This window comes from Mustela nigripes, chromosome 7 (genome assembly GCF_022355385.1).
Source record: "Mustela nigripes isolate SB6536 chromosome 7, MUSNIG.SB6536, whole genome shotgun sequence".
NCBI lineage: Eukaryota > Metazoa > Chordata > Mammalia > Carnivora > Mustelidae > Mustela > Mustela nigripes.
The window spans coordinates 139,583,002-139,606,326 of record NC_081563.1 but is presented as its reverse complement, the minus strand read 5'-3'; the positions used below and the strand labels follow the sequence as shown (position 1 = coordinate 139,606,326).

The 23,325-nt window shown below is 62.1% G+C and overlaps 2 protein-coding genes across 8 annotated transcripts in view; one reads left to right on the top strand and one right to left on the bottom strand.

Annotated features, from left to right (window-relative positions):
* GID8 (GID complex subunit 8 homolog) lies at nt 1-7,948 on the bottom strand. Of its 4 annotated transcripts, none has more exons than XM_059407380.1 (6): nt 7,515-7,533; nt 5,995-6,080; nt 4,922-5,051; nt 3,697-3,893; nt 3,051-3,248; nt 1-2,548 (listed from the first exon to the last, which is right to left on the bottom strand). In XM_059407380.1, the coding sequence occupies exons 3-6, from the start codon at nt 5,037-5,039 to the stop codon at nt 2,375-2,377; spliced, it is 687 nt and encodes a 228-aa protein (XP_059263363.1). In that variant the 5' UTR covers nt 5,040-5,051; nt 5,995-6,080; nt 7,515-7,533; the 3' UTR covers nt 1-2,374. The 4 variants fall into 4 exon arrangements, with proteins under 4 accessions (XP_059263363.1, XP_059263362.1, XP_059263365.1 ...); XM_059407379.1 differs by lacking the exon at nt 7,515-7,533 and adding an exon at nt 7,152-7,408; XM_059407382.1 differs by lacking the exons at nt 5,995-6,080; nt 7,515-7,533 and adding an exon at nt 7,152-7,410.
* Nucleotides 7,880-23,325, top strand: part of DIDO1 (death inducer-obliterator 1) — a 47,426-nt gene continuing 31,980 nt past the window's right edge. For 2 of the 4 annotated variants that reach the window (XM_059407378.1, XM_059407375.1), the window contains exon 1: nt 7,903-7,992. The gene's annotated coding sequence lies outside the window, so the exon portion shown is untranslated. Of the gene's footprint in view, nt 7,993-13,342; nt 13,419-23,325 lie in introns of those variants that run through there. The other 2 variants (XM_059407377.1, XM_059407376.1) reach the window with 2 other exon arrangements.

Sequence of the window (23,325 nt, the reverse complement as noted above, 5' to 3'; positions counted from 1 at the left end):
AACTATGTAAAACATCACATTTTAATAAACACAACAGCAAGATCCAAAGGAGATAAAGAAAAATTAAATTACACTTAAAGTTCATTATCTCAAAATGGCTTAACGTCGTCTGCCGGAAGACAGACCGCAAACGGCGGCCAACAGGAAAAGCCCGCAAAGCCGCTCCCGCCAAAGCGGGTTCCCAGCCAGGGACGGCACAGGAGGCAGGAAGCGCAGGCCCGCGGGGGCACAGCCAGGGCTCCCGGCCGCGCCACCCGGACCGCACTGGCGGCAGTGCCTGCTCGCGACGCCACACACGGCCCCGACAGGTGACCGCGCGCCAGCACACTGTCCCACGCCGCTCACTCGCGCTTCCTGCACGTGACAAAGCCCGCCCGGGCCCTGCTGGCTCCTGGGTGGCTCCCGCATACAGGACATCCCGTCACCACGCACCTCACACCCTCTGATGAAGAACGGGTCAGGGTGATCACATGGAAACCAAGCTCGTAAATGACCTCACATACACGACTAGAAACACGCGGGGTCCTCCGGTGCTTTTCGAACGCGGGCTCACGCACACCTCTCTGCTGCTGTGTCTTCCAGCTTCTGCTCTACGTGATGATTTGTCGCCCGAAGATCCAAACCTCAGCTCTAACTTACCATGCTCAAGCCTCAGAGGAAACGGGCCCCAAGAAAGGTCCCATTTGGAGAGGACTGCTGAGGCGGTCAGAGCAGAAGCACGTCTGCTCCCTGGCGTCGAGAAGACCACCCTCCAGCCTCACAAAACCACAAGGGCAGAAGGGCAGTCAGAGGCCAGGACAGGCCCCTGAGCCCACACCATCTTGCCTCTGTGTCACTGACCCCCCAGGGCAGCCGACCCTGTCCAAGGCTCCTGCCCACTGGAGGAAACCACTGCTCCCTGAGCCGGCAGGAGAGGAGCCGACAGACATCACTTCACGCCACCACCCAGGGTTGCAGGCATGCAGGGGACAGGGCCCAGCCACCACCTGACCTACAGGAGCACCCACAAGCCTGCCCAACCTCGCCAGACACAAGAACATGTGCCCGGCAATTCAGCTGCCATGGGCATCTCCCTCCGTGAAGCCACAGGTGCTGGACCCCATCCCAGCACAAGGATCCACCCAGTGAGGACAGAGTCCCAGCCGCCACGGCAGCTGGGAGCCCCCACCAGGGGACGGGCACTCCTGGGCACTGTCACCACCACCTCCACGAGACACAGCTCTGTAACGATCGCCCCACAGAATCCGTGGCCAGTGACACCTGCAGTGAGGCCACACACATGTTCGCATCCAAGTCACAAGGGCCCCAGCACCTGCCCCAGAGGTGGGACCGGGGAGAGCGCAGAATCAGGACACCTGGGAACTCACAAACACCGCGAGACCAAAGCGCACACCGAGCTGCTGTGGTGCCAGCCTCCTGAGGTGAGCACGCGCTCCCGCCAGGGACGTCTGCGGCCGAGGCTCAGCTGTCAGCGCGGGTGCTCCCTCCCAAGCACATGGACCACACCGGGCAGAGGGGCCCTCCAGCCACAGGAACGAGCTGATGCCACTGCCATCACCACCGGGACCTAAGCCCCGAAAGCAAAAGGTTTGAGATGATTAAAACTTTTTAGAGGCCGTTTGGTCATTCTTGAGATCAAAGAGAAACCTTTATTTTCAACAAAACTGCCTAGAAGAGAAGGTTCATTGATCCACCAGGAAAGAATCTCTCACCACAACCAGCACCAAAATATATATTTAAAAAATTAAAAAACACACAGCCCCACCCCTCAGGCACACATCTCCCCAAAAGCCACACAACCCAGACCAAAAGGGAAAACAAATCAAACTCAATGCCCTCACACAAGAAAAAAGTCTGTGAATTAGGATTTACAAATTTATATAGTCTTTCCTATGAAAAACAAAAACGAAAAACCAAGGGGTAAGAAACAACTTCTGCACCGAGGCCTGGAGAGTCTTAGGAGATCTGAGAAAACGGACGCTCTGCCTACAAGCTAACAGAAAGCAAAATAACAATCAGTGCTTTTCGCAGATTTGAGCGGGAGGCCTCGGCTTCACAATATTCCCTCCTGACCGAGCACTCGGCCGGTGCGATCCCCCGGGAGCCGGAGGCAGGAGCGCCCCGCCGCCCGTCCGCACACGCCCTGCCAGCAGAGTCTGCATCACACTTCCAAAGAGACAGTGCCATTCACGGCAAGTTTTCCAGCGCTTAAAAGGGCCACTTTTCCCTTTAAAAAAGATGCCAGGTCAAAAAAAAAAAGAACGAACGAAAGGGAGGGAAGGGGAAGAGTTCTCTACTGCAGTAAAAACGTCTCCGTCACAGACGGCCGCTGCGAGGAGTCCAAGCTGGGGGAGCGCGGGGCCACTGGCGCACTCTACTTGGGCTCCTCGATCACACCTTTGCTGAGGTCTGTCATTTTGGGATATTTGACTTTCTTCTGGTCCAGCTCATTCTGAGCCCAAAGGAGGAGTTTCAGTAATTTGGCCAGCTTGGGTGTTGACTCCCGATTTTCATAATCTAGGACAGCTTGGTTAACCTCGCTCCACACCTAGAAAATAAACACATCCCATAAAACCACCACGCGCGCAGAGCACCAGCGAGAGGCTGCTACCACGTGCTCTTCGGACTTCCTGGAAGCCGCTCTTACAGGCCGAGCTCGCACGCGACGCCGGTCACCAGGAGGCCTGCCGGCAGATGGGCCCCACACACCCCTCGCCCAGAAGGCGTGCGCGGGTGCGGTCGGCACCGATCACATCTGGCCTGGGAGACGCTTAAACTGACTGAGTCCCCCAGGTGGCCCGAGGACACCTATTTCTAAGTCTCTGAACAAAGAGAAAGATTATGACAAAGGAGAAGCTAAGAAAGACATCGGAAAATTGTACGATCAGTCACAAGGCTCTGCTTCGGGCCTCGCACAGTGAAAGACCCCACGTCAGGGAAGGAGAGCTGCCGCCACGACTGTGCGGCACCGGCCCAGAGGCGGCCGCTGTGGTCTCTGAGCCCTACCCCAAAGGCCGGCAGGGGGACAGAGGACCCCTCGGCGGGCTTACCTTCTGCCTCTGCATCATATGAAGCAGGTCTCCAAACGGCGACTCCTCGGGGTTATCGAAGGCCAGCAGGGCCAGCGTGCGCTCCATCTCCGTCAAGCACTCCCTGCTCTCCTCGCCCTGCTCCGCCAGCTGCGTCTGCGCGAACTCCAGCGCCGCCTCGGTCTCCCGCTGGCGGATCAGCTCTATGAGGTGCTGTTGCTGGTCACCGGCAAAGGCACATGGGCTTACACACCGCGTCCGGCAGTGCGGCACGAGTTTCTAGTCAAAGGTCACCTTAGAGGACAACCTCCCAGCATCCCTGAGTTACTAGAGTAACGTTTTTTAAAATTTTATGTATTTGAGAGAGAGACTGAAAACCCCCACGCGGGGTGTGGGGGGGGCAGAGGGAGAGGACAAGAGAAGCACCTTACAACCTTGGGATCATGACCTGAGCCTTAACCAAGGGTTGGGTGCCTCAGCGACGGAAGCACCTAGGTGCCCCTAAATTAGCATTCTTAAAGCAAGAAACATCTTCTGAAATGCAAAAAACCACAGCTACCTGAAACCCCTTCCCCAAATGAACACATACTGTGGGAGTGCAACTTAGCCCCGCGACTCTGAAGCGCCGCACGCAGCCCGCGGCCCCCGCACGCAGCCGGCCGCTCACCTGCAGGTGGAAGTAGAGGTACCGGTTCGTGTCGAGCAGCTCGGGGTGGAGGCTGTTGATCAGCGCGATGGCCTCCTGGATCTGGCCTTTCAGGATCATCTCACGGATCTTGATCCGCTCGTCAAGTGTTTCTAAGTCCACACTAGGTTCAATCCCAGATTCCATTCGAAACTTCTCTGCTGCTTCCTTAAAGCCCTCTGAAAATGACAACCATCTCCCGTGCTCAGAAAGCTACCGAGACGCGCTGCAAAGCGTTTTTAACCCCCGAAAGCCCACTCACCTCCAATAACCTTCAACATGACCCGCACTTTCTTAGGGTCTGGTATTAACATCTCTGTCACCTACCAGTTGCGCCCCATAGAGAAAATGCAAAGAATGAATTTCACTCCTTCGCACCCATCCAAAACACCTCTCCCCCACCAGCTGGGGCGAAAACGAAGGCCACGAAGCCCGTACGTCATGGGCTCCTGAACGAGGGCTGCGGCCCAGGCCCAGAGGCAAGGAAGGTGCAGGTCTGTCCCGGGCATGTGTCCCCCAGGCACATCTGGACACAATGGCCTGCCTTCACAGATGACAGAGACCTGGTCACCCCTGCCTCTCAGGAGACCATACTTCTCCTCAACACCCAAGCAGAGCGTGTGCTGTCCCCCAACCCCACCCGGCCAGCAACAGGCAGACACTTCCCCGTTGCCTTTCAAATGACGGTCGACGAATTTGGGGAGGGGAGTGCTGTGAATCACAGGAAGGAGACTCCTACCGGGTTCAGTCAACCAGATTTCCTGATCGGGCACAGAATCACCTCTTCCTTCCCAGTAGCGAGGAGGACTGTTAGTTAGAGACCCCGTCTGTTGGTTTCGTAAGCTTCTACCTTTCCCCCCCCTCTTTGGAGTTAGGCGCACCTTCTAGAGACAGGAATTTATCAGACTGGCGCGAAGAGATCGGCCACCTGGGACTTTCAACGGACTTCAGAACGTTCTTACGCATCGTGATTAACTGTAAACACGTCACCGGTCAAGAAACAGGTTTTCGCCTTAGAGCTCAGACACCCAGAGTAACACCCTCCTCTCCAGAAGACCTCGTCTTTACTACACTGATCCGCGAATTTGCTAAATCAGCCTGGTGTTTTTTCACAACATGCAAACTAGCTAACTTCACCAAAGATCGTCGGCGGTACAGCTCTGACCACGGGCACGTCCCCCGGGCAGCGTCTGGCTCGGGACGTTACCTGTCACCAGGTAGTTCATGATGAGACGGTTCATGTCCGCGCGCTGCACGTGCAAGTTATTGAGTTTCTCCAGCCACTCGTCTTTTGAGATTTCGTCAGGCTTCTCTGCGTAACTCATGCCGACGTGTTTCTACAAGAAAAAGTATTTTCAAGACCAGTGAAGATGCCGGGAACGAGAGACACAGGACAGGAAACACTCCGCGGCACGGCCATCGGGCAGGACGGGGACAGAGGGTGGCTGTACTTGTGAGCACGGCACAACCCAGACAGCGGTCAAGTCCCGACTTGGCGCGCAGGAAACAAACCTAACACTGGTCTCTGCTAAACTTCGATTAAAAAAAAAAACCTTTAAGAATTCTATGACAACTGTGATCGTTTCAGAGATGAAGAGAGCTACGCGGTGTGAAGTGACAGAGAGTGGGCGGAGTTAAATCTGGAGGACGGCAAGTGCAAAGAGCCTGATGCCCAGAGGCAGTGCGGGGACCAGAAAAAAGGCTGGGATGTCAGGAGACAGGTTGTGTGCTAGGGAGAGCCAGGAGCCTCTGAACTGCCAGGTCAAGAGGTGGGGCGCGTCATACTAAGGCCGTAGAGACTCAGGAATCTAGATCAATTCCCTTCTAGGCAGAGGGCAGCCATGTGAGAGCCGGGAGTGAGGAAGCGTGCACTCTGACACAGAGCCCACGAGAAGTCCGCTGCCAGACACTCGCCGGACCGACCAACACTGAGGACCGCGACAGAGACAGAGCTCCCTCGCAGTCTCGACGCTGCCGTCAGGGCAGACGGGAACTGCAAACGTATCTGGCCCTTCTGCAGAGCTGCTCCCAGGCCAACAATCCCGCCGCAAGACTGAGACCCTCAAGGCTCCCCACTGAGCACCAGACACGCACGAACCCACTCAAAGGACCACCGCTCAAAAAGGCAGAAACACGGGAGCCCAGCTGTTCATTCGGTAGCGGCACGGACAGACAGACTGTGGTTCACAGAACCACAGCCCCAGGCCCCGAACCCTTAGGCAGTTATGTTTCGGAATTAAAAATCTTGCGGACCTTATAAAGCCTGTTGGCACAACTCACCTACGTCACAGGACACTCGCACTGCAGTCTGGGGCGGCACCCCACGCTAAGTACTCCTTCTTCGGGGACAGGTCTGAACACCCACACTGAGTGAAACACAAGTTATTAAAAGCTCTCACCAACTCAGATTTTTTGCCACCCAGTAGTTCAAACAAACAAGCACACAAAACTTCTGGTTTTCAGAGCTATGTGGATGTCAGGATTGCCGAGCAAGGATCAGGATCGTGGGTCCCCCAAGAACACTGACTGCAACAGCCACAGGGGCGACTCCCGCCCGCCAGCGGGGAGAGCCGGGCCGCGGCACAGCTTGCAAACAGCCCCCGCTGCGGTAAGCGCGGGGCTGGCCTGCTTCAGGGCGGCTTCCGCGGGAGGGCAGGGCGGACAGCGGCCCGGGAGCCAGCGGGGCTCTCTAGACGGCAGTCCGCCGTCCGGTCCTCCGTAAGCAGTGGGTGCCGCGGAGCCGCGGAGTCCACGCCGAATCAAGACCTTCAGCGCGGGACGCCGGTGGCCAGCGCCGAGCCACCAGCGAGAGCCGGGCCAGGAACGTCAGAGTCAGAGCAGGCCACAGCGTGGCGGCCCGCGAGCCCGGGACGGGCACACACTCGCACACTCGCACACTCACACTCGCACACTCGCACACTCACACTCGCACACTCGCACACTCGCACTCGCACACTCGCACACGGCAGCCCCGAGCCGGGCCTGAGGCCTGGGCGGCCGGGAAGGGCCACAGCCGCGGAGGGAGGCCGAGGAGGAACAGGTTCGAGCGGTGGGGCAGGTCTGGGCCGGTCTCCGACGCGCGGCCGGACGCCCCGCAGCCGCCCCGCAGCCGCCCCGCAGCCGCCCCGCAGGCCCGGCTCGGCGCCGGGAGCGCGCATCAGGCAGGCCCCGCCGCACGAGGACGCTGAGGGCCAGGAGCCGGCCGAGGAGCGCGCGGCGGAGCGCCCGGGCCAGGACCGAGCCGCGCGGCGCCCGGAGCAAGGCCGCGGACGGCACGGACCGCGCTCGGGCCGCGCCGCCTCCCCGAGAGCCCCGGCCTCCCACCCCCGCACCGGGCGCCGCCGGCAGCGCCAGCCGCTCGGGGAGCCGCGACCCGCCCGACGTGGCGCCCCGAGAGCGCCGCGGGCGCGCAGCCGACGGGCCCCGCCGCTGCTCACCCGGCCGGCGGGCTCCGCCGCGCGAGTCCCCGACGCCGCTGTCTGCCCGGGCGCGCCGGCGCGGCGTTTCGCGGCAGGACCGGCGTTCCAGCGCGCGGCCAGCCCGGCCCGTCGGAGCCCTCGCCCGGCGCGCTCTGCCCTGCGGAGCAAACACCGGATTACGCGGCGGCCCCGGGGGTCAGCGACTCCGCCGCCGGGACACCGGGGGCGGCTGGACGTGCGGCCCGCTCGGACCTCGCAGCCGGCACAGCCCCGGCGCCCGCCCGTCCGCCGCCCCCGGCCCGCGCTCCGCCCCGGCCCCCGCCCCGACGCTCCCGCGGGGAAGCCCGGCCCGGCCGCCTGCGTCCGCCGCAGCCATCTTACCGCGCGGATCCCGCCTCCCGCGCTGCGCGGTCTCCGCGGCCGCTCGGGGGGCCGGGCCGAGCCGGGGTGGGGGCGGCGGCGAGGCGCCGAAGACCGGAGCGGAGGCGGGAGCCGCGGCGGAGGCGGGGGCGAGGGCGGGGAACGCGAGGGCAGACGCTCCGACGGCCGCCCCTCCGGGCACCTCCCGCGAGATCGCCAGAGCGCAGGCGCACGATCCCGCAGCCAATCAGGAGCTCCCGCGGGCCGGGGCGGGGCGGGACGCGGCCGCCGCCCGGAAGCGCGGGACTCCGGCTTCCGTCCTTGCGCAGAACGCCGCTCGCGGCGCCCTCGCTGTACGGGTTGGCGCGAGAGTCAAAAGGCGTCGGCCGACCCTGGACAAGATGGCCGCCGTCGAAGTGTCGTTGTGGGGGAACTTCGCGCCGCGACGGCGACATCTAGACTGAGTCGGAGGCCAAGGTCCCAGCTTCCTTTCCGTCATGTGTGTGAGCTCGGAGGGCAGGGAGCGGGGGGCGGGCGCCGGTGCCGCGCGCCGCCCCGAGGTGGGGGGCCCTCCCCGCCGGGCGCCCGCCTTCGCGCGGGCCCGGGAGGAGGCGGCCGAGCGCGCCCGGCGGGGGTCTCGGCGCTGTCGGTTGGGGCGGGCCGCGGGGGTCGCCCGCCCGGGGAGGCAGCGCCCGGCGCTTCACGAGTGGGCAGAGACGGGCCTGCCCTCGGGGAGCGGCGCGGGGGTCCGCGGCCGCGCGAGGTCGGGCCGGGGCTGCGGGCGCGCGTGCGGCGGGGCCGGGCCGGGCCGGGCCGGGGGCAGGCGTGCGGCGGGGCCTGAGCTCCGGGGCGGCGGGGCCCGGCGCCGGGGGGAGGGGCCGAGGCCGTCCTCGGCCGGGAGCCGGGGCTCGCGGGGGTCGTGACCGCAGCCTGACCGCGGTGCCTGCTGCGGCTGCTGCCGCCGACGGCCGACCCGCGGGCCCGAAGTTCCGCCGCGAGCCCAGGCCGCGCGGCGCTGCGTGTCGGTGGCGGGGCCGTCCGTCGCGACGCGGCCGTCTGTGCCGCGCGGCTGTCCGGCGGAGGGCGCGGGCGGCCGAGGGCTTCGAGGCCCCGGCAGAGGCGCACACGCCCAAGCCCGAGCGCCGCGCCCTCCGGAGACCGACGGCTCCGCCCGAGGAAGCTTCCCGCGCCGACTCCCGGGGTCGCGGCCGCACGGCCCGTCCCGCCGCGGCCACCGGGTCCCCAGCCGCGCAGACCCCACCTCCCCCGTCCTAGGTGGACGCCCGCAGCGCCCCCGTGGGCAGCGCTGCCCCGACAGGGAGGCCGCCCTCTGCTCTGGGAGTGCGTCTGCCGGGGTCCCGCGCCCTGCTCTCCCGCAGCCCACCCAGCGGCAGGGGGACCTCGCCTTCGGGGACCCCCTGGCGGCCCGGTCCGGGCGAGCACGGCCGGAAAGCTCCCCACGCCAGCCCCTTCCCCGCCGGCCCCTGCGGTCCTGGCGAGCGGAGGGGCTTCCCGGTCGCCCTGGGGTCGCCCTGGGGTCGGCAGCTCGGCAGGGTGGGGAGGCGTTCCCGAGCGGAGCGAACGAGCGCCCCGGGTCTGGCCGCCTGGAGCGTCTCGCGCCGCGGTGGTGCTCACCGAGGCCTGATAACGGGTCAGCGTTCGGCCCAGACGCGGGAGCTTCCCGAGCTTGGTTGAGGACGGAAGGAGCCAGCGAGCGATGCTGACGCCGGCCTTCCCGACCAGCGCTGCCCGAACGGCGGGACCTTCCCTGGAGAGAACAGAGGCGGCCCTCCGGGACCGACCTGGGCCTGGCGGACCCCTTGACGGTGGTGACCCCCGCGGAGGAAGAGCCATCGGCCGGGCAGTGGGCCGGAAGGGGGAGGAGAGGCCGGCATCGGTGGTGCCTGCGGGGTCGCAGTGAGCGCCGAAGGGGGAGAGGCGGCCTGCAGGTGAAGCTTCTGCGGGGGCAGCCGGGGACCGCTGAGAGGTGTGTTTAGAGAAGGCCCTAGAGAGGAGGAGCCGCGAAGTCCAGGGTCCACACGGACCGCAGCAGATGGCCGTTACCCAGAGAGCCTGTCCGCTAAGGCGGCAGAGAGGCTTGACGGGGACCCGGCTGAGGCGGGCTCCGGGGACGCCCCCGGGTGGGCAGTTTGAGACGAAGCCGACAGCCGCGGATCACCCGCTGAGAGCGGCAAGGCCGTCCGCTGGGCCTCCGGGACAGGCGTGGTCACAGAGCAAGCAGCTCAGGGACACGGCGGGAAGGCACGTCAGATGGCTGGGGTCCCGAGGTGAATAGGGTGAGGGGGACACAGACGTGCGTTGAACACGTTCGGAAGCAGCAGGTGAGGAGAGCAGGCCGCGGGTGACATGGATCCCGTGAAACGAATTAAACTAATTTAAACTAAATTAACTTTCGCTAAAGCAGAAGGATTTGGTCGCTGAAGGGAGGGAGGATCTCCGAGCTTCCGGCGGGTGTGTTGGGGTTGACCGGGTGGGACCAGCACTGAACAGGGGGCACCGGGGAGGGTCCCGATGGGAGGAGAGGCTCAGAAGTCAGGAGCTCATTTTGCACACGTTAGGTTTTGAGGTGCATTTGAGGCATCGGGTGGAGTTAGGGGCACACGTGAGTGTAGGGATCCAGGTCTGGGCACAGGTAAATGTAAGCACGGCCAGGAGGGAGCTCCCGGGTGGAGAGTGTGCGGAAGGCGGACAGAGGCCAGCCTGGGCCAGGGCCCGGAACCCTCCGTGCCGCTGGGAGTCTGGGGGTGTGGGGTACCACGAAGGACGCTGGGCCACTCTGGTCGCCACCTCGGGCAGCCACCGGGCGGATAGGAAAGAGGCAGGGCTGTGGAAGGGGAGCTGCCGGGTGGCCGAGCCTCCACTGTTCTCCAAGTCTGGGCAGAGAGTTTTGTTTTAATAGATGAGCAGTCCTGCACAGGGTAGTGTTAAAAGTTTGCTAGTCTTAAAAGAGCTTTAAAGCATTTTTTAAAAGGGGAAAGTATTTGGGGAATGAAACACACAGTGCTGCGTGTACTCAAATCCTAGACTGCTCGGGAAGCCGGCCGCGGCCGTGTCTGCCAGAACCTTGTTCTCAAAACCTAAAAGCATGAAATCAAGCCCATATGTACTGGAGACCCTGCTTTCAAAGAGATTTGGCTAAAACAGACCTAATTCTTCTGGATAACGCATAAACTGATCCATTAGTGGTGCCCAGGGTCATTGCCACACAAGGCAGTTGGCACCAAGCGGTCACCAGCCTTAGCTGCCGCTTCTCACGGTGTGCTGCGTCTCCTTGTGCAGGTGTCGAGAGTCAGGAGGAACTGTGTGACTGTTCTGCTGCACACATTCAGCTGCTGGGTGGCTCAGCTGAATTCTAAGACCCGGGAAAGCACGTTTAATGGGGTTTTTGATGTGCCCCCCTGCCCCCTGCCTGATTGTATTTCTGAGACTGTACCATCGAATCAGAAAGCACCGGCTCAAAGTTTCCTGGCATGCGTAAAAGCCAGAGCAGGTACCTCCTGGGGTAACCGGACCTGTGTACAGCGTGGTGTTTCCGTGGGGCGTGGGGGCCGCATAGCTCGCCGCTGCCCACTACTGAGCCCCGTTGAGGTGCTGGTCCTGCACCCTTCAGACCTGGTGAGTCAGAAGTTGATGTACACGTGAGTTAGCCTTTCTCTTCTCAGTTAGAATGAAAGCACGGAGCTAGCACACACACACACACGTGCACACACACGTACTATTTCCCGCGCACACTTCTGTCTGTACATGTTCTGAGGATTCCCGCCCCTCCTCCACAAACCCAGCCATGTGATCATGATCAGGTGCCGGATGGCGTGGTGCAAGTCTTGACGAGATTTTCCCAATTCATACGCACATTTGCTCTTTTTAGAAACACGTGTGAAATACTGGTTTTTGGTTTTTTGACTTTAAAATTCTCTTATTTTCTCCAAATGCCTGCTTTCTGTTGGAATGAGAGGAACTTTCGTATGTCTGACAGATTCCCAAGAGTTTTCACTTCTCTGTACCCCCATAGAAGGCAGCATCCTGGCTTCCCGCCTCCCTGGACAGATTGGGGGGATGTCGCTTCTCCCTGCGTCTCTTACAATTTAGCAGCCGTTTGTTTGATTTGGAACTCAGAGTCGTGGTGTCGAAAGGGTAATTTGTGTGTACTGATGTTGTCAAAGTCCAGAATAAAGCTCGCTGGGTGCGCTCTTGAAACTCCAGGGCTGAGTCTCCGATCCTCTTGTCGGCACTTCCTGCACACGTCCGCGCTAACCTTCAGCACTCGGGCCCCACGCACACCTGTAGGCAGAGCCCTGCTCCCAAGGGCCCCCCAGGCAGCAGACTGGCGCCCTGGTGGTGACGAGCAGCCTCTCACCTCAGGGAGGCCCCTCCTCCTCTGTCACGCACCGTGTGTGATTAGCCCTATCAGCCTACGTGGGCACAACCGCTTTGCTCTCACTGCTTTTCTGTCGAACTCTGGCGACAGGCACGGCCTTGTCTGGCGTTTGTCCTGGATGGCGCTTTAGAGACTTGGGAGGAGAAAGCAACCAGAAAGAAAACACAGTTCTCATGCTTCGCACTCATTAAAACACTGGTTTCTTCCGAAGTCGACTTTTCCCCTGAACTCACAGCGCGATGCCGCTGTGAATGGAGTAAGTGGGTGCTGTGGAGTGTGAGCCCAACACTACTCGCAGCCGTTTCTCCGCGTGAGCACCTGTGGACACGGGCAGGACGACAGGAGAGCACGTCTGCATCCCTTGGTCTCATATACACTTCTTCGTACCTTGATTTAAGATAGTGCCCCCAGCCCCTGTCCTGGTCCCCTCATCCCACAAGCACCCACGTGATGCTGCCCCTGCCTCCCCGGAGTTCCGCCTCACCTTGCACGGCCATTGATGCTGGGTTTGCTTCCTTTAAAGACCCTGTGCGGGGTTCCCGTTCATACTTCTGACCTGGGAGGCCTCCTGTGATCCTCCCCTCCCCCTGCAAATGAGCCCCGTTTTACAGTGGGCCGCCCCGGGTCACGCTGCTTGTTGCAGCTGCTGTCCCCTTACGCCTGCCTGGCCTCTACACCCCCCGCTCCCCGTATCCGGGGGCAGACTTGGAAGAGTGGACACCCCAGCCCTGCCAGATTCCAGGTCGGTGGTCCTAACGGAGCCACCGCAGCAGAAACGAGCTGCGTTGTAGTCCTCGGGAGGAAGCCCACCGGCTCTGCCGGAAACGAGCGGGGCTGGGGAGCCCCGGAGGTGCTCGTTAGAGCATCGGGAGGCCCTGTGGCCTCTCTGACAAGAGCCCGGGGCTTCCTGCGTGTGTGGGCCGCGCTGGGGGGGCCGTGGAGTTGCCTACGTCATGGGGGCTACTGCAGCCGAGGAGCTCCTGCCCTCGGGGCAGAGGCGTGCGGTGCGCACAGTGCCCCGCGCTCCATCTGTGGCGTGTCTGGGGACTGGCCGGGGCCGAGTGAAGAACATCCAGGTGGAGGGCTGTGACCCTTGGCCGGACCCCCTTTCCCTTTCTGGGCAGTGACCGTCCCCCCTTTCCTCGCAGGCCCTGCGGGGCGGTCGTGCGTGCGGGGACGAGCGGCGGGGGGCCGGCGTGCTGCGCTCCGAGTCCCGCAGAAACTCGAGAGCGCGGCTGGTGGCCGTGGAGCGGCGCCCCTGCCCCGTCGCCACGACGCCGGCCCAGGCCGCGGGGCGCTCCCGGGGGAGGGCGGGTCGGCCTGCGGCGCACCGCGGCCTGGGGTCCGCAGAGCGCAGGCGCGCGGGCGGGGCGCCGGGCCTCCTCCCTCCGCGCGGGGGCGCTGCTCAGGGCGCGGCCGGCCCTTCTAGCCCCGAGTCTCGGTGGCCGGCGCCGACCCCGCCCGCCCGCCCACTCCGCGGCGCTCCGAGGAAATGGCTGCGGGACCCCAGAGGCCTGCGACCCGCGGTGAGTGGCGGCGTCCCGGCCGCCGGGCAGGGGAGGGGGCGGCCGCCGCGGGGCCTCCCTCGGGGGCGGGCGGGGGCGGCGGCGGCGGGGCGGTGCGGGAGCCCGGCGGCCGCGCGAGTCCGCGCTGCGCTGCGCCGAGAGAGAAGATGGCGGCGGCCGCGGGGCGGGCGGAGGGCGCGGAGGAGAGGCCGGGGGCGCGCGGCTCCCGGCTCCCGGCGGCCCGAGGCCCCGGCGGCGCGAGGAGGGCGCGGGGGACGCGGCGGGAGCGGGGGCCGCGGGGGGAAACGGCGCCTCCCGCCGAGTCGGGGTGCGGGCGGCGTAGACGGTGTAGACGCGGGTGCGCCGCTTCCCGGGTCGCGGGCGTGGCCGGAGAGGCCCCCGAGCTCCGGTTCCGCCGCGGTCGGCGCCCGCGGGCGTCGGGAGGCCGCGGGGGGGGGCGGTCCGGAAGCGGGTGCGGGTGCGCGGCCGCCGGCGGGGCAGGTCGCGGGGCGCCGCTGCTGGGGCGGGGCGGCCGTGGGAGGTCGGCTCGGCCTCGCGGCGCGGCGCCGGGCTTCGGGGGGGGGCGCGGGGCGCACGCCGGCCCCATTGTGTCGCGGCCGGTCGTCTCGGGGCAGCCGGCCCGGCGGGCAGCGTCCCGGGCAGGCGCGCCCCGCGGCCCCTCTGCGTCCCGGGCGGTGGGCGCCGGACCCCGCCGGTGCTTGCGTCCGCTGCCCCCGGCCTCGCAGCCGCGTCCCCCTGCGCCGCGCTCCCGGCCAGCCGCCTCCTGGGCCTCGGCGGCCCCACGCGCGTCTCCGCGGACGGACCGAGGCCTGCGGGCCCCTCGTCGCCGCCGCGCGGGGCCAGGTGTCGGGCTGCGAGTCTGGCTCCTCGGCGAGGAGCTTGAGGTGGGCCCCGGGGTCAGGGTCGCCCGCGAGTTCCGCTGAAGACGGCGCCGGAGTCCGTCGGCCGCGGGCGCCGCCACCCGCGTCCTCTGCCGCGGAAGGAAGGAGACGCGAGCCTGGTGCGCCCGACGGGGCTTGCTGCTGGGGGTGCGTCGGGGCCCGGCCCGGACGCACGTGCCGCCGCCTGCAGAGCCGCGGGCCCGGCTGAGACCCGCTGCCGGGGGGTGCCGTGGCCGTGCGGCTCAAGGCGCCGAGGCCCGCGACCTTCGCAGGGCTCCGCGGTGCTCCGGGCAGATGCTCGCCGCACCCCCGCCCGCCGCGTGTGCTGAGCCCCTGAAACGACCTGAAACGGCTGGGCGGTCCCGGGGACAGGTGCAGCGGGGGCTTGCCGGGACGTCCCGACTCCTTCCATGGAATCCGGGGCCGGAGTAGGTGCGGGCATCCGCGTAGGACCAGCCCACGGTGCCGCTGCCTCCAGCAGCAGCGCCGGCCTCTCGGGAGCTTCCCCCATGCGCCGCCCGAGGCCGCTGCCAGCCGCGGGGCCAGCTGTGTTCTAGGCACCTCCTTGGTCCTGGTCTTGCCAGCGCGACCAGCGAATTCAGGTGTGGTTGGCGCTTTACTGCCGGTGTCCCCCCAGAGCTGCCCCTCGGCATTCCGCTAAACTCGCCTTACTTCCCGCAGCCGAGTTCTGTCCCGTAGGAGGAAAGTGTAGTCGCTCTGCTCCCTCCGGTGCGGGCTCCCAGGGTACCGGGCTCTCCTGCCCTCTGCTGCCGCGGGCGGGCCTGCGTGGGCATCACCGTGGCTCCCCGAGGAGACGCTTCATGTCGCTGGGGTCATGCCGCTGGGCTCGTTGGGGCTCAGAGGTGCGTGCATTCAGGGTTTCGGGCTGGAGTTGGGACTCGCCTCTGCTTGGCGCTGGAGCTTCCAGCTGTTGCTGCGCACGCTGAGTCCTTCTCCCACAGGGGAGCGGCTCAGGGACCGGCTCGCTCTGCGGCTTGGCGTCGTCTGCTCGCGCCCCCTGTTCTGGTTCTGTTTCTGCTGAGGTGGTCCGTTTCCCTTTCTGCGCTCCTCCGGCCATCTGGGTGGCGAGCGGAGGTGGGACGTGTGTGCAGGATCCGCCGGAGATCACTGGTGTCCTTGGGTCCCTGCAGTGCGTGCTGTCTGTCGTCCAGCCTTGGTTCTTACGTGCCCGGTGGACTCCGGCAGCCCATTACGGAGGGTGTTTTCTTAAGTGGAGTTTCTCGCCAGGGTGTCTGGTTGCTTACGTGGCAGGGCCCCTGAGAGTGGCCGTCTGGTCCTCGCGTCACAGGATGGGCCCTAACTCCGTTAGGAGGACCGTGCTTTACGGTGGATGGAAAGGGTCTGAATCGGGCTCACTTGCTCTAGGCGCTCACAGCGCTGCTTACAGCCGGCGCTGTTCCGGAGTGCTGGTCCGCAGGGCCCCTTGTTGCACGGAGTTGAACCAGTAGCTGCCGGTGTCTCGTCAGGATTCTTGTAGCCGTGGCTGTACAGCGTGCTCCGTCGGGGGGCGGTTACCGTGTGTGTGACTCGTGAACAGGTGTGTCTTTGGGGATCCGACTGCGATGCTGTGACTTTGTCTTCCATATGCTGATGCGGACTTGTAAGTGGTGTTTAACACACCTTTATAAGAAATGGAATGAGCCCACCCCCCAGTGTAAAGATAGCTTTACCGTGTGTCGGGTCACAAACACAGAAAACTAAAGTAACAGAAGAAAAGCAGCAGAAACACCAGAAATGGCCCCATTCCGAAGCCCACGCTACAGCTGCTCCCCCATTCGTGAACGTGGGTGGGTGGGTCGGTGTGGCAGGATGTATTTAGGGAGTGTGGCCACTGCACAGAGCTGCCTTGTCACCAGTGCTCTTCACTCGCACAGGACTCTTCCATGGCAGTGACTCTGTGGTTCGTCACCTTTTACTTGCGGCCTTAAAGAATTCCATTATGTGGACGTTTCTCGAGTTTGTTCCCCCAGCGCTGTCCTGGTGATGGACATCGGTTTGTGTCCCTTTGTTTAAAAAAATACACGTATGTGCATGGCTGGGAGCTCCCTTACAAACACGCCTGCCCGTCCCCAGTTCTCCGAGGCCGGTCATGCTTGGTCCATGCAAACAGGAATGTTGCCTGCTCTGCCCCTTGCCAAGTACACAAGGGGACCTTGGTAAATACCTGTAAAATGACCCTCGTAAGAGGGCCTGTCTCTCCAGACGCCCACCCACACGGATGTTGTCGTGTCCAGAGATGACACCTACTGCTTACCGCTTGCCCACCCTGTGTGCGTGCTGGCGGCCGCTCGGCACGGGGCAGCCTCCCGTGGCCTTGGCAGAAGTTGTGTGCTCACGGCAGTGCACATCTCCCAGGCAGGAAGGCGCGGCCCAGAGGGAAGCCCGCCTGTTCAGCGCGTCCACCCGTTAGGTTTGCAGCTGGGTGGGAGCTTCCTGCCGTGAAGCCCGTGCTCTGGGCATCTTCTGCCCCGCTGCCCCCCGAGCCTCCCGACGCCGGTCCGCTCAGGAGAGCTTCCCCACTTGCGCCTGGGGTGGGGGCACTGCCGGCTGCTGCGGGCAGGACCGGGACGGCCCGTCAGGGGCCCCGGCACCCCAGGGAGGTTAGCAGGGCTAAGTGGACCCTGATTGTGGACTCCTCAGCTTTGTTAGATTGTGGCCAGGCAGGCTTCCTTTTCACAGCGTGGGTTCTTTAGCAGTAAGAGACCCTCTCTGCCCTTCTCGCCCGTGCGGCAGAGAGGGTGGAAGTGCGGTCCCGCTGTCAGATTGGGAGTCTGGAAACTGGTACAGAATGTCCTCTGATTCTGTCACTTCTCCGTTTCACCTGGGACCTTGTCCCCGCCCCCCCCCCCCCCCCCCAAGAACAAAACTAGGCATTGAGCTCTGCTAGTCTCAGGGAGAGAGTGGAAGACCCCACGTGAATCGCAGTGGCTTCCTGACTTGAGGTCCTCAGTCGCGATTCTCGTCTTCTGGCCTGCGGCCTGCATTTCTGACAGCGCCACTCGGGAGGCAGGTGCTTGGGACGCAAGGCCTCTGCGTCTTCTCCAGAGCACGCGGTCTGCGAATCCAGGCGGCGGCCATTTCATCGTTGGAAACGAGCGCCTTCTCCATGATCTCTGGAAGCTGCTTGAGGCGGGGCAGGGGCAGGGTGTGGAGGTGCTGCGGTCATCTTGGGCCTACTGACTGGGAGGGCCAGGAACGGCTTTGGCCTTGAGAGAGCAGCCCTGTGAGGTCACCCACCGGCGGTCCCCGGGGACACCGCGGACCTTCTGTTTCTGTCCTCGCGTCTGTTGGTGTTACTGGGCTTGGCGTGGAAAGAGGCATGCAAGCTTCCTCGTTTTTAAGTAATAAAACTTCATGCGTTAGCACGAATAATGCTGTATATAGAGACTGTCTTCTAAGACAAAACCAGTAAGAGCCGGAGCAGTGTTTTGCACACACTCGGACTTCTGGCTTAGTTGACAACAGCTGGATTCTCCGATCTGCACCCAGAGGCAGACAGTGGTAACGTCACTGTCCTCCAGCTTCTGGAAAGCTCTGCCGTGCACTCCTGTAAGTGCCGGTGAGAGAGGCATCCGTCTTTTGTGTTTGTGCAGATAATTTGACCTCAGGGACCTCCCCAGAGGCCTGTGGACCTCATTTTGGGAACTTCAACTCAAATTGTGACTCGAGTTGCTTCTGCTAAGAAAAGAGAACTTCGCGAGAGTTGACTCTCAACTTGAACACCTGCGGAACTGGGTTACTAGTAGGAAGATAGACCCCCTCTTTGGTTTGTTGTTTTTTTTTTAATCGACTCAGCTGTGTGTTGGCTTTTTGCAAAGAGCCTGACATAAGGACGGTTTGTGATTCCGGTGCGCACCTCGTTCCAGTAGACCACCTGCAAGGGAGCAGGAGACCCAGGGTGCTGGCTGGGTGGTAAGGCCCTGAGACCTCTTTTGGCCTTAGGTCATGTGGCCTGACTGCAGTCTGAGCATGTGAGCGGCCCTTGCGTTGGTTGTAGGATGTCCTTTCGCGGGGGCCTGCCCTCCTGCTACAGGGAAGCTGGGGGTGAGGATGGACTGTATGGACTGGGGACTGATCCGGCCTCCCGTGGTGTGAACCCAGGAAACCACAACAGGGTGTGTGGTCCAGCAGTGCCCACATTGGTGCTGGGAGTGCCAGCCAGCTACCCATGGGGACTGCTGTGGGTATAAAAGCAGTAGGGCGGCCAGTTGGGCAGGAGTCTTCCCTGGAAGATCAGGGTTCTGAACAGCTGCAGGACCTGGAAACTCATTCTGAGGGGAAACGGCCCCCAAAGTGCTGAGCAGGGACGACTGGCACTTGAATGTCATACTGTCCTGGGAAACGACTGGCAGCGCACTCATCCCATCTGTGAGCACACACACCCCTGTCCCTCCTCTCTGTTGGGGAAGGAGCAGAGGAGCCTCTGTCTGGGAACCTATCCCGCTGTCACTCTTCGGTACTTAGCAGTAGCTGGACTTGTCCCATAGGGCAGATTTTTAAGCAAGCCTAAGAACCTGTGCGGTTCAGGGGATCACAAGAACAAGGCGGTGGCCTTGTCTCTGGAGCACCAGTCCCCCAAGATGTAGGATTCCTGTAGTCCCTTGCAGTATTTAAGACCATGTTTTTATCCAGAGGCAAAAGGGGAGCTGGCTCTGTATGCTTGGGCTGCTTTAACAAAGACCGTGGGCTGGGGGCTGATAGAAAACCCACGTACCAGGGCGCCTGGGGGGCTCAGTGGGTTAAAGCCTCTGCCTTTGGCTCGGGTTATGATCCCAGGGTCCTGGGATCGAGCCCCGCATTGGGCTCTCTGCTCAGCGGGAGCCTGCTTCTATGTGTGCGTGCAGTCTCTCTGATAAGTAAATAAAATCTTCCCCAGAAAGATCTCATCAGGAAATTAAAAAAGAAGGAAAGAAGGAAAACCCATGTATTTCTTACAGCTCTGGAGGCCCACAGGGTGCTGGCGTGGTCAGGTCCTGGCGAGGTGTCTTCAGGGTTGCAGGGGAGGAGAGCTCTCAGGGCTCTTTTCAAGGGCACTGACCCCATTCGTGAGCTCTGACGTGACGACCTAAGCGCCTCCTCAAAGGCCCCATCTCCCGGTAGTGCCATCACCTTGGCAATGGGTTTCAGCGTGAATTTCAGGGGCTGGGGCACTCAGCGCAGACCACGGCCAAAGCCTGTCCGAGGTAGGAGACCGCACCATGAAACCGAGAACAGCGAAAGCCGCCTTTCCTGCTCCCTGACCTTGGTAGATGTAACGGGGCTGTTCTGCTACCTGACGCCCACGTAGAGCTGCCCACCGAGCTCACGAGCCTGTGTCCTGCAGTGGAAACTGCCCAGAGAGAGGCCGGGGGCCCCTTGCTCACCCCGTGCCGAGCCAGTGTCCCAGCCTCACAGCGGGGCCTGGCCGGACACTAGTCCCTGAGAGGCTCTCAGGTAGCACCTTTGGCTTTTTGTCCGCATACGTGTGAGCGCAAGGTACTAAAATTTTAAACCAGGTTGTTTCTGGGTTTCTCTCTATATTCGTCTCCTGAGAAGCTTACTGTGCTGGGGAGACCGTCACCTCATCGGAAGAATTGTAATAATGACCCTGTTTCTCGGGAGCAGCGAAACTTTGAATTAGCTGTAAAAGCTCTAAATGTAACACAGTCAAGTCCAGTTCTGGGTAGATGTTCAGATAAATGAAAACTGGATTTCTTAGTTTACTTTGTGGGCCCAAACCTCTCCTGTGCGGGGTCAGAGTGCAGGCGCGTGTTTGCGGCTGCAGACCTCCAGGGCGCAGGGGGAGAGGGAGAGCCTCGGGCCGGTCCTTGAGCCCCGACGGTCCTTGAGCCCCGACGGCTGCGCGTTGATAGCGCTGGGGCTGCCGTGTCGGGCGGAGCCGTGGGTGGGCGCTGGTTAGCGGCGGTTCTAGTGATGGGGACTGAGGAGGGTCTTCAGTGGGGCAGGCTGCCTTCTTCAGTAGTTTGAAGAATTTCGCCTCTTGGCAGCCTTCATCCCCCGCAGGGAAGGGTTAGTTGGGGGGCACGCGACCTGCAGTGCGACCTGCAATGCGAACTGTGAGCTTGGGCGTGGTCGGTCCTTTCAGAGTCTCCCTTCACAGAGGCAGGAAGGAGGAGGCCGCGCTGCGACACGCGCGGCGCGGGGGACGGGTTAGAATGTTCTGGAACGGCGGAGGGTGGGGAGGGGGTTCCGAGAGACCATGTGGGGCCCCGGTGGGACCGCCACGCACTTGCGTGTTTCCTTGGGAGGGGGCCGCGGCTGCGTTCTCCTGGTTGTCCTGCTGTGGAGACGGGAGCTTCCTTGTGGTTGCGCGGCCCAGCGTCTTGGGGAGCTGCGCTTGGGTCCGCAGAGCCGGAGCGCGCACGGTGGGCCCTCGCCGGCGCTTCTGGAACTGCACCTTCAGCTTTACAAGAAGGGTTTCAAGTCCCGCATCACTGACGCCTAACAACTGTGGAGCTTTTGTTTTTAAGAAACCACATCTGGCAGCTTAACAGTTTGCAAAGTTGGAGACTCTGAAGGGAGGATTTAGTGCTTTTAGAGCAATTCTGTGGAAGGAGATGCTTGGTCCCTTCTGATACTGAAGCACAGAGATGGGCTGTTGCTTTGCACGTCTCCGGGGTGTGCTTAACTAGTGGGGATGTGACGAGCGCGTCTCGGTGTGTCCCCGGGACGCCGGGGCTGGCACGGCGGGCACGGTAGCAGCGCGACCCGCGGAAGCCGGTCCGGACAGCGGCGCTCCCCTGTGCGGCGTGCTGTGTGCCGCTGAGCCCCAGTTGGTCGTGGAAAATGTGCCGTTTGTCCGAGTTGAGTCCTTGCAGAGGCGGCAAGGGCTGTTAGCTCAGTCGCGCCCATCACTCAGGGTCCTGTCCCGTCGCTTCAGGGTCCCTGTACCCAACGGGCAAGGATGTGCAAAGCCCTCCTGTACCCAGAGCAGGCGAGCCCGCCGGAGGAGCCCTGCGCCGGCCCGGCCCGCCCCCCCACGGGCCAGCCCTCGTGCTGCGGAGCGTGGACACGCGCTGGGCTTCAGACCCAGGACTGGGCATTTTCTCAGAGACGATGACCTGGGTCTCCAGGAAGCAGCGGACGATACTTGTTGCTCGTGATAAAATTCGAGCTTTCAAGTGAAAATTACAGTTTTGAAAAGCTCCTGTCCGCCCTTCACGAGCTTGATGGCTTCCCGGTCACTAACAACGTTAGAGGGACGCTCCGGTCGCTCTGGTTCAGGTCATGATCCTGCTTCTTGGCTCCCTCTGCCCCCCCCCCCCCCCCCCCCCGGTCTCTGTCTCAAATAAAATCTTGGGAAAAGGAAAAAGAAAAGGACATTTGAGGAGGTGGTGGGGCATTAACAGCATGTGTCTTTGTTGCAGTGCCGTGTGCCGTGCAACCATGTCACTCAGTGATGTGCCTGCCACACGGGTCACAGGGTTGCAAGTGTGCGCGGTCCCAGCGGGCAGCGCGGAAGCGTGGGCCGCTTGCAGCCAGGGTCAGGTCTCGGGCCCCTGCGTGGCGGCTCTCCTCGTGAAGGTGGTTGAATTTCAGCTCCATGTTCAAGAACACCCACAGTTACCTAAAAACTTTCTCAGCCATAATTTTGGAAAGACCCCCTGGTCCTACACGAACAGAAGCATTTTGGAACCCCCGCTTCTAAGGGTGTAGCGGAGGCCAGAGAGCAGAAGCTGTGAAAAGCCGCGCATTCCAGATGGTTTCCCGGCCGCGGCCGCCACTGCTCGGGCTGGGAGCGGCCTGGCGAGTGTGGTGGCCGGAGGTGGGAGCTTCCTCAGCGGGCCGGCTCCGGCTCCGGCTCCGGCTCCGGCTCCGGCTCCGGCCGGCTGGGCCCAGACGCCTCCCTGACCGAGTGCAGGACAGCTCCGTGTTCTTCCGGTGCGTTCCGTGTGCGCCGCCTGTTCTCTTCCCAGTGTCAGGGACGGCCCGGGTCGGCGCTGCTTACCCCGGTGTGACGTGGGTCCCTGAAACACGCTCCCTGCCCCGCCGAGGGGCTCGGCGTGGGCTTCTGTTGTTTGGTCTTGATATACACGCTTTTGTTGCAATTGCTGCAATTTTTATTAGAATTTCTACTTTGAAGAAATTAGCAAAATGTTGATTTTTCAAAGATCAAGTTAAGTGAATCAGATGATCTGAAGTGATTTGATCTGTTCTGAAGTCCCACTCACAGGAGTAACTAGACTTCCCGTTTTCCTTTTTTAATTCATGCTTCGGAACTCGAACCCAGGAATGTGTTTATTTCTCAGATAAATGTGTATTTAGATTTTTCATTCCTAAGTTCTTTGTTTTATAAACACTCAGTGTTAGGAAATACAGAAGTAAAGTTTATTTTTCGTTTTAACTAGGAAGGAAAGGCATCTGAACATTGAAGCCTTGATTTGAAATGCATTTACCACGTTTGGGAGATTTGAGGGTCGTGGTCGTGGATTTGGTTAGTGGAATGGGCACCGTCTCTTTAAGAGGAGATGCCTTGGAATGTTTGTCTTTGTTCTGGGGTCCCTAAGGAGACGACAGCTGTTCCCCACCCGGAGTGCCCACCTGGAGGCAGGAAGGCAAGAGCGGTGGAGGGGGGGCTCGCCAGGGAGGGGTTGGGAGGGACCCTGGGGGCCAGAGGGTGACGTGTGAAAAGAGCAATATTGAGGACCTGTCCAGGAGCAGAGGCCTGTTCGGTGCACATTCCAACTAGGTAGGAGTTTTTTGCAGGACTATAATTTAGGAGAACTTTTTTAAATGCACGTAGATGAAATGTAGCACATCAACATCAAGTAATTACGAGTCTCCTAAAGTCTTTCTTGGGCTTTTAACTAAATGATGGCGCATCTCCAGTGGTACGGGTTTGTGAGGACTGCTCTCCGCGGATGATTTTTTTGTTCAGCCTTTTCGTGTTTCTGCGTTTGGCTTTATCAAGCTGAGCCCACCTCAAACGTAGGATCATACTTGGAAAGCCGCTGATAATCCGCGCCTGGTTTTGAAGCCACCGTGCTGCTGGGGCAGCTCCCCCC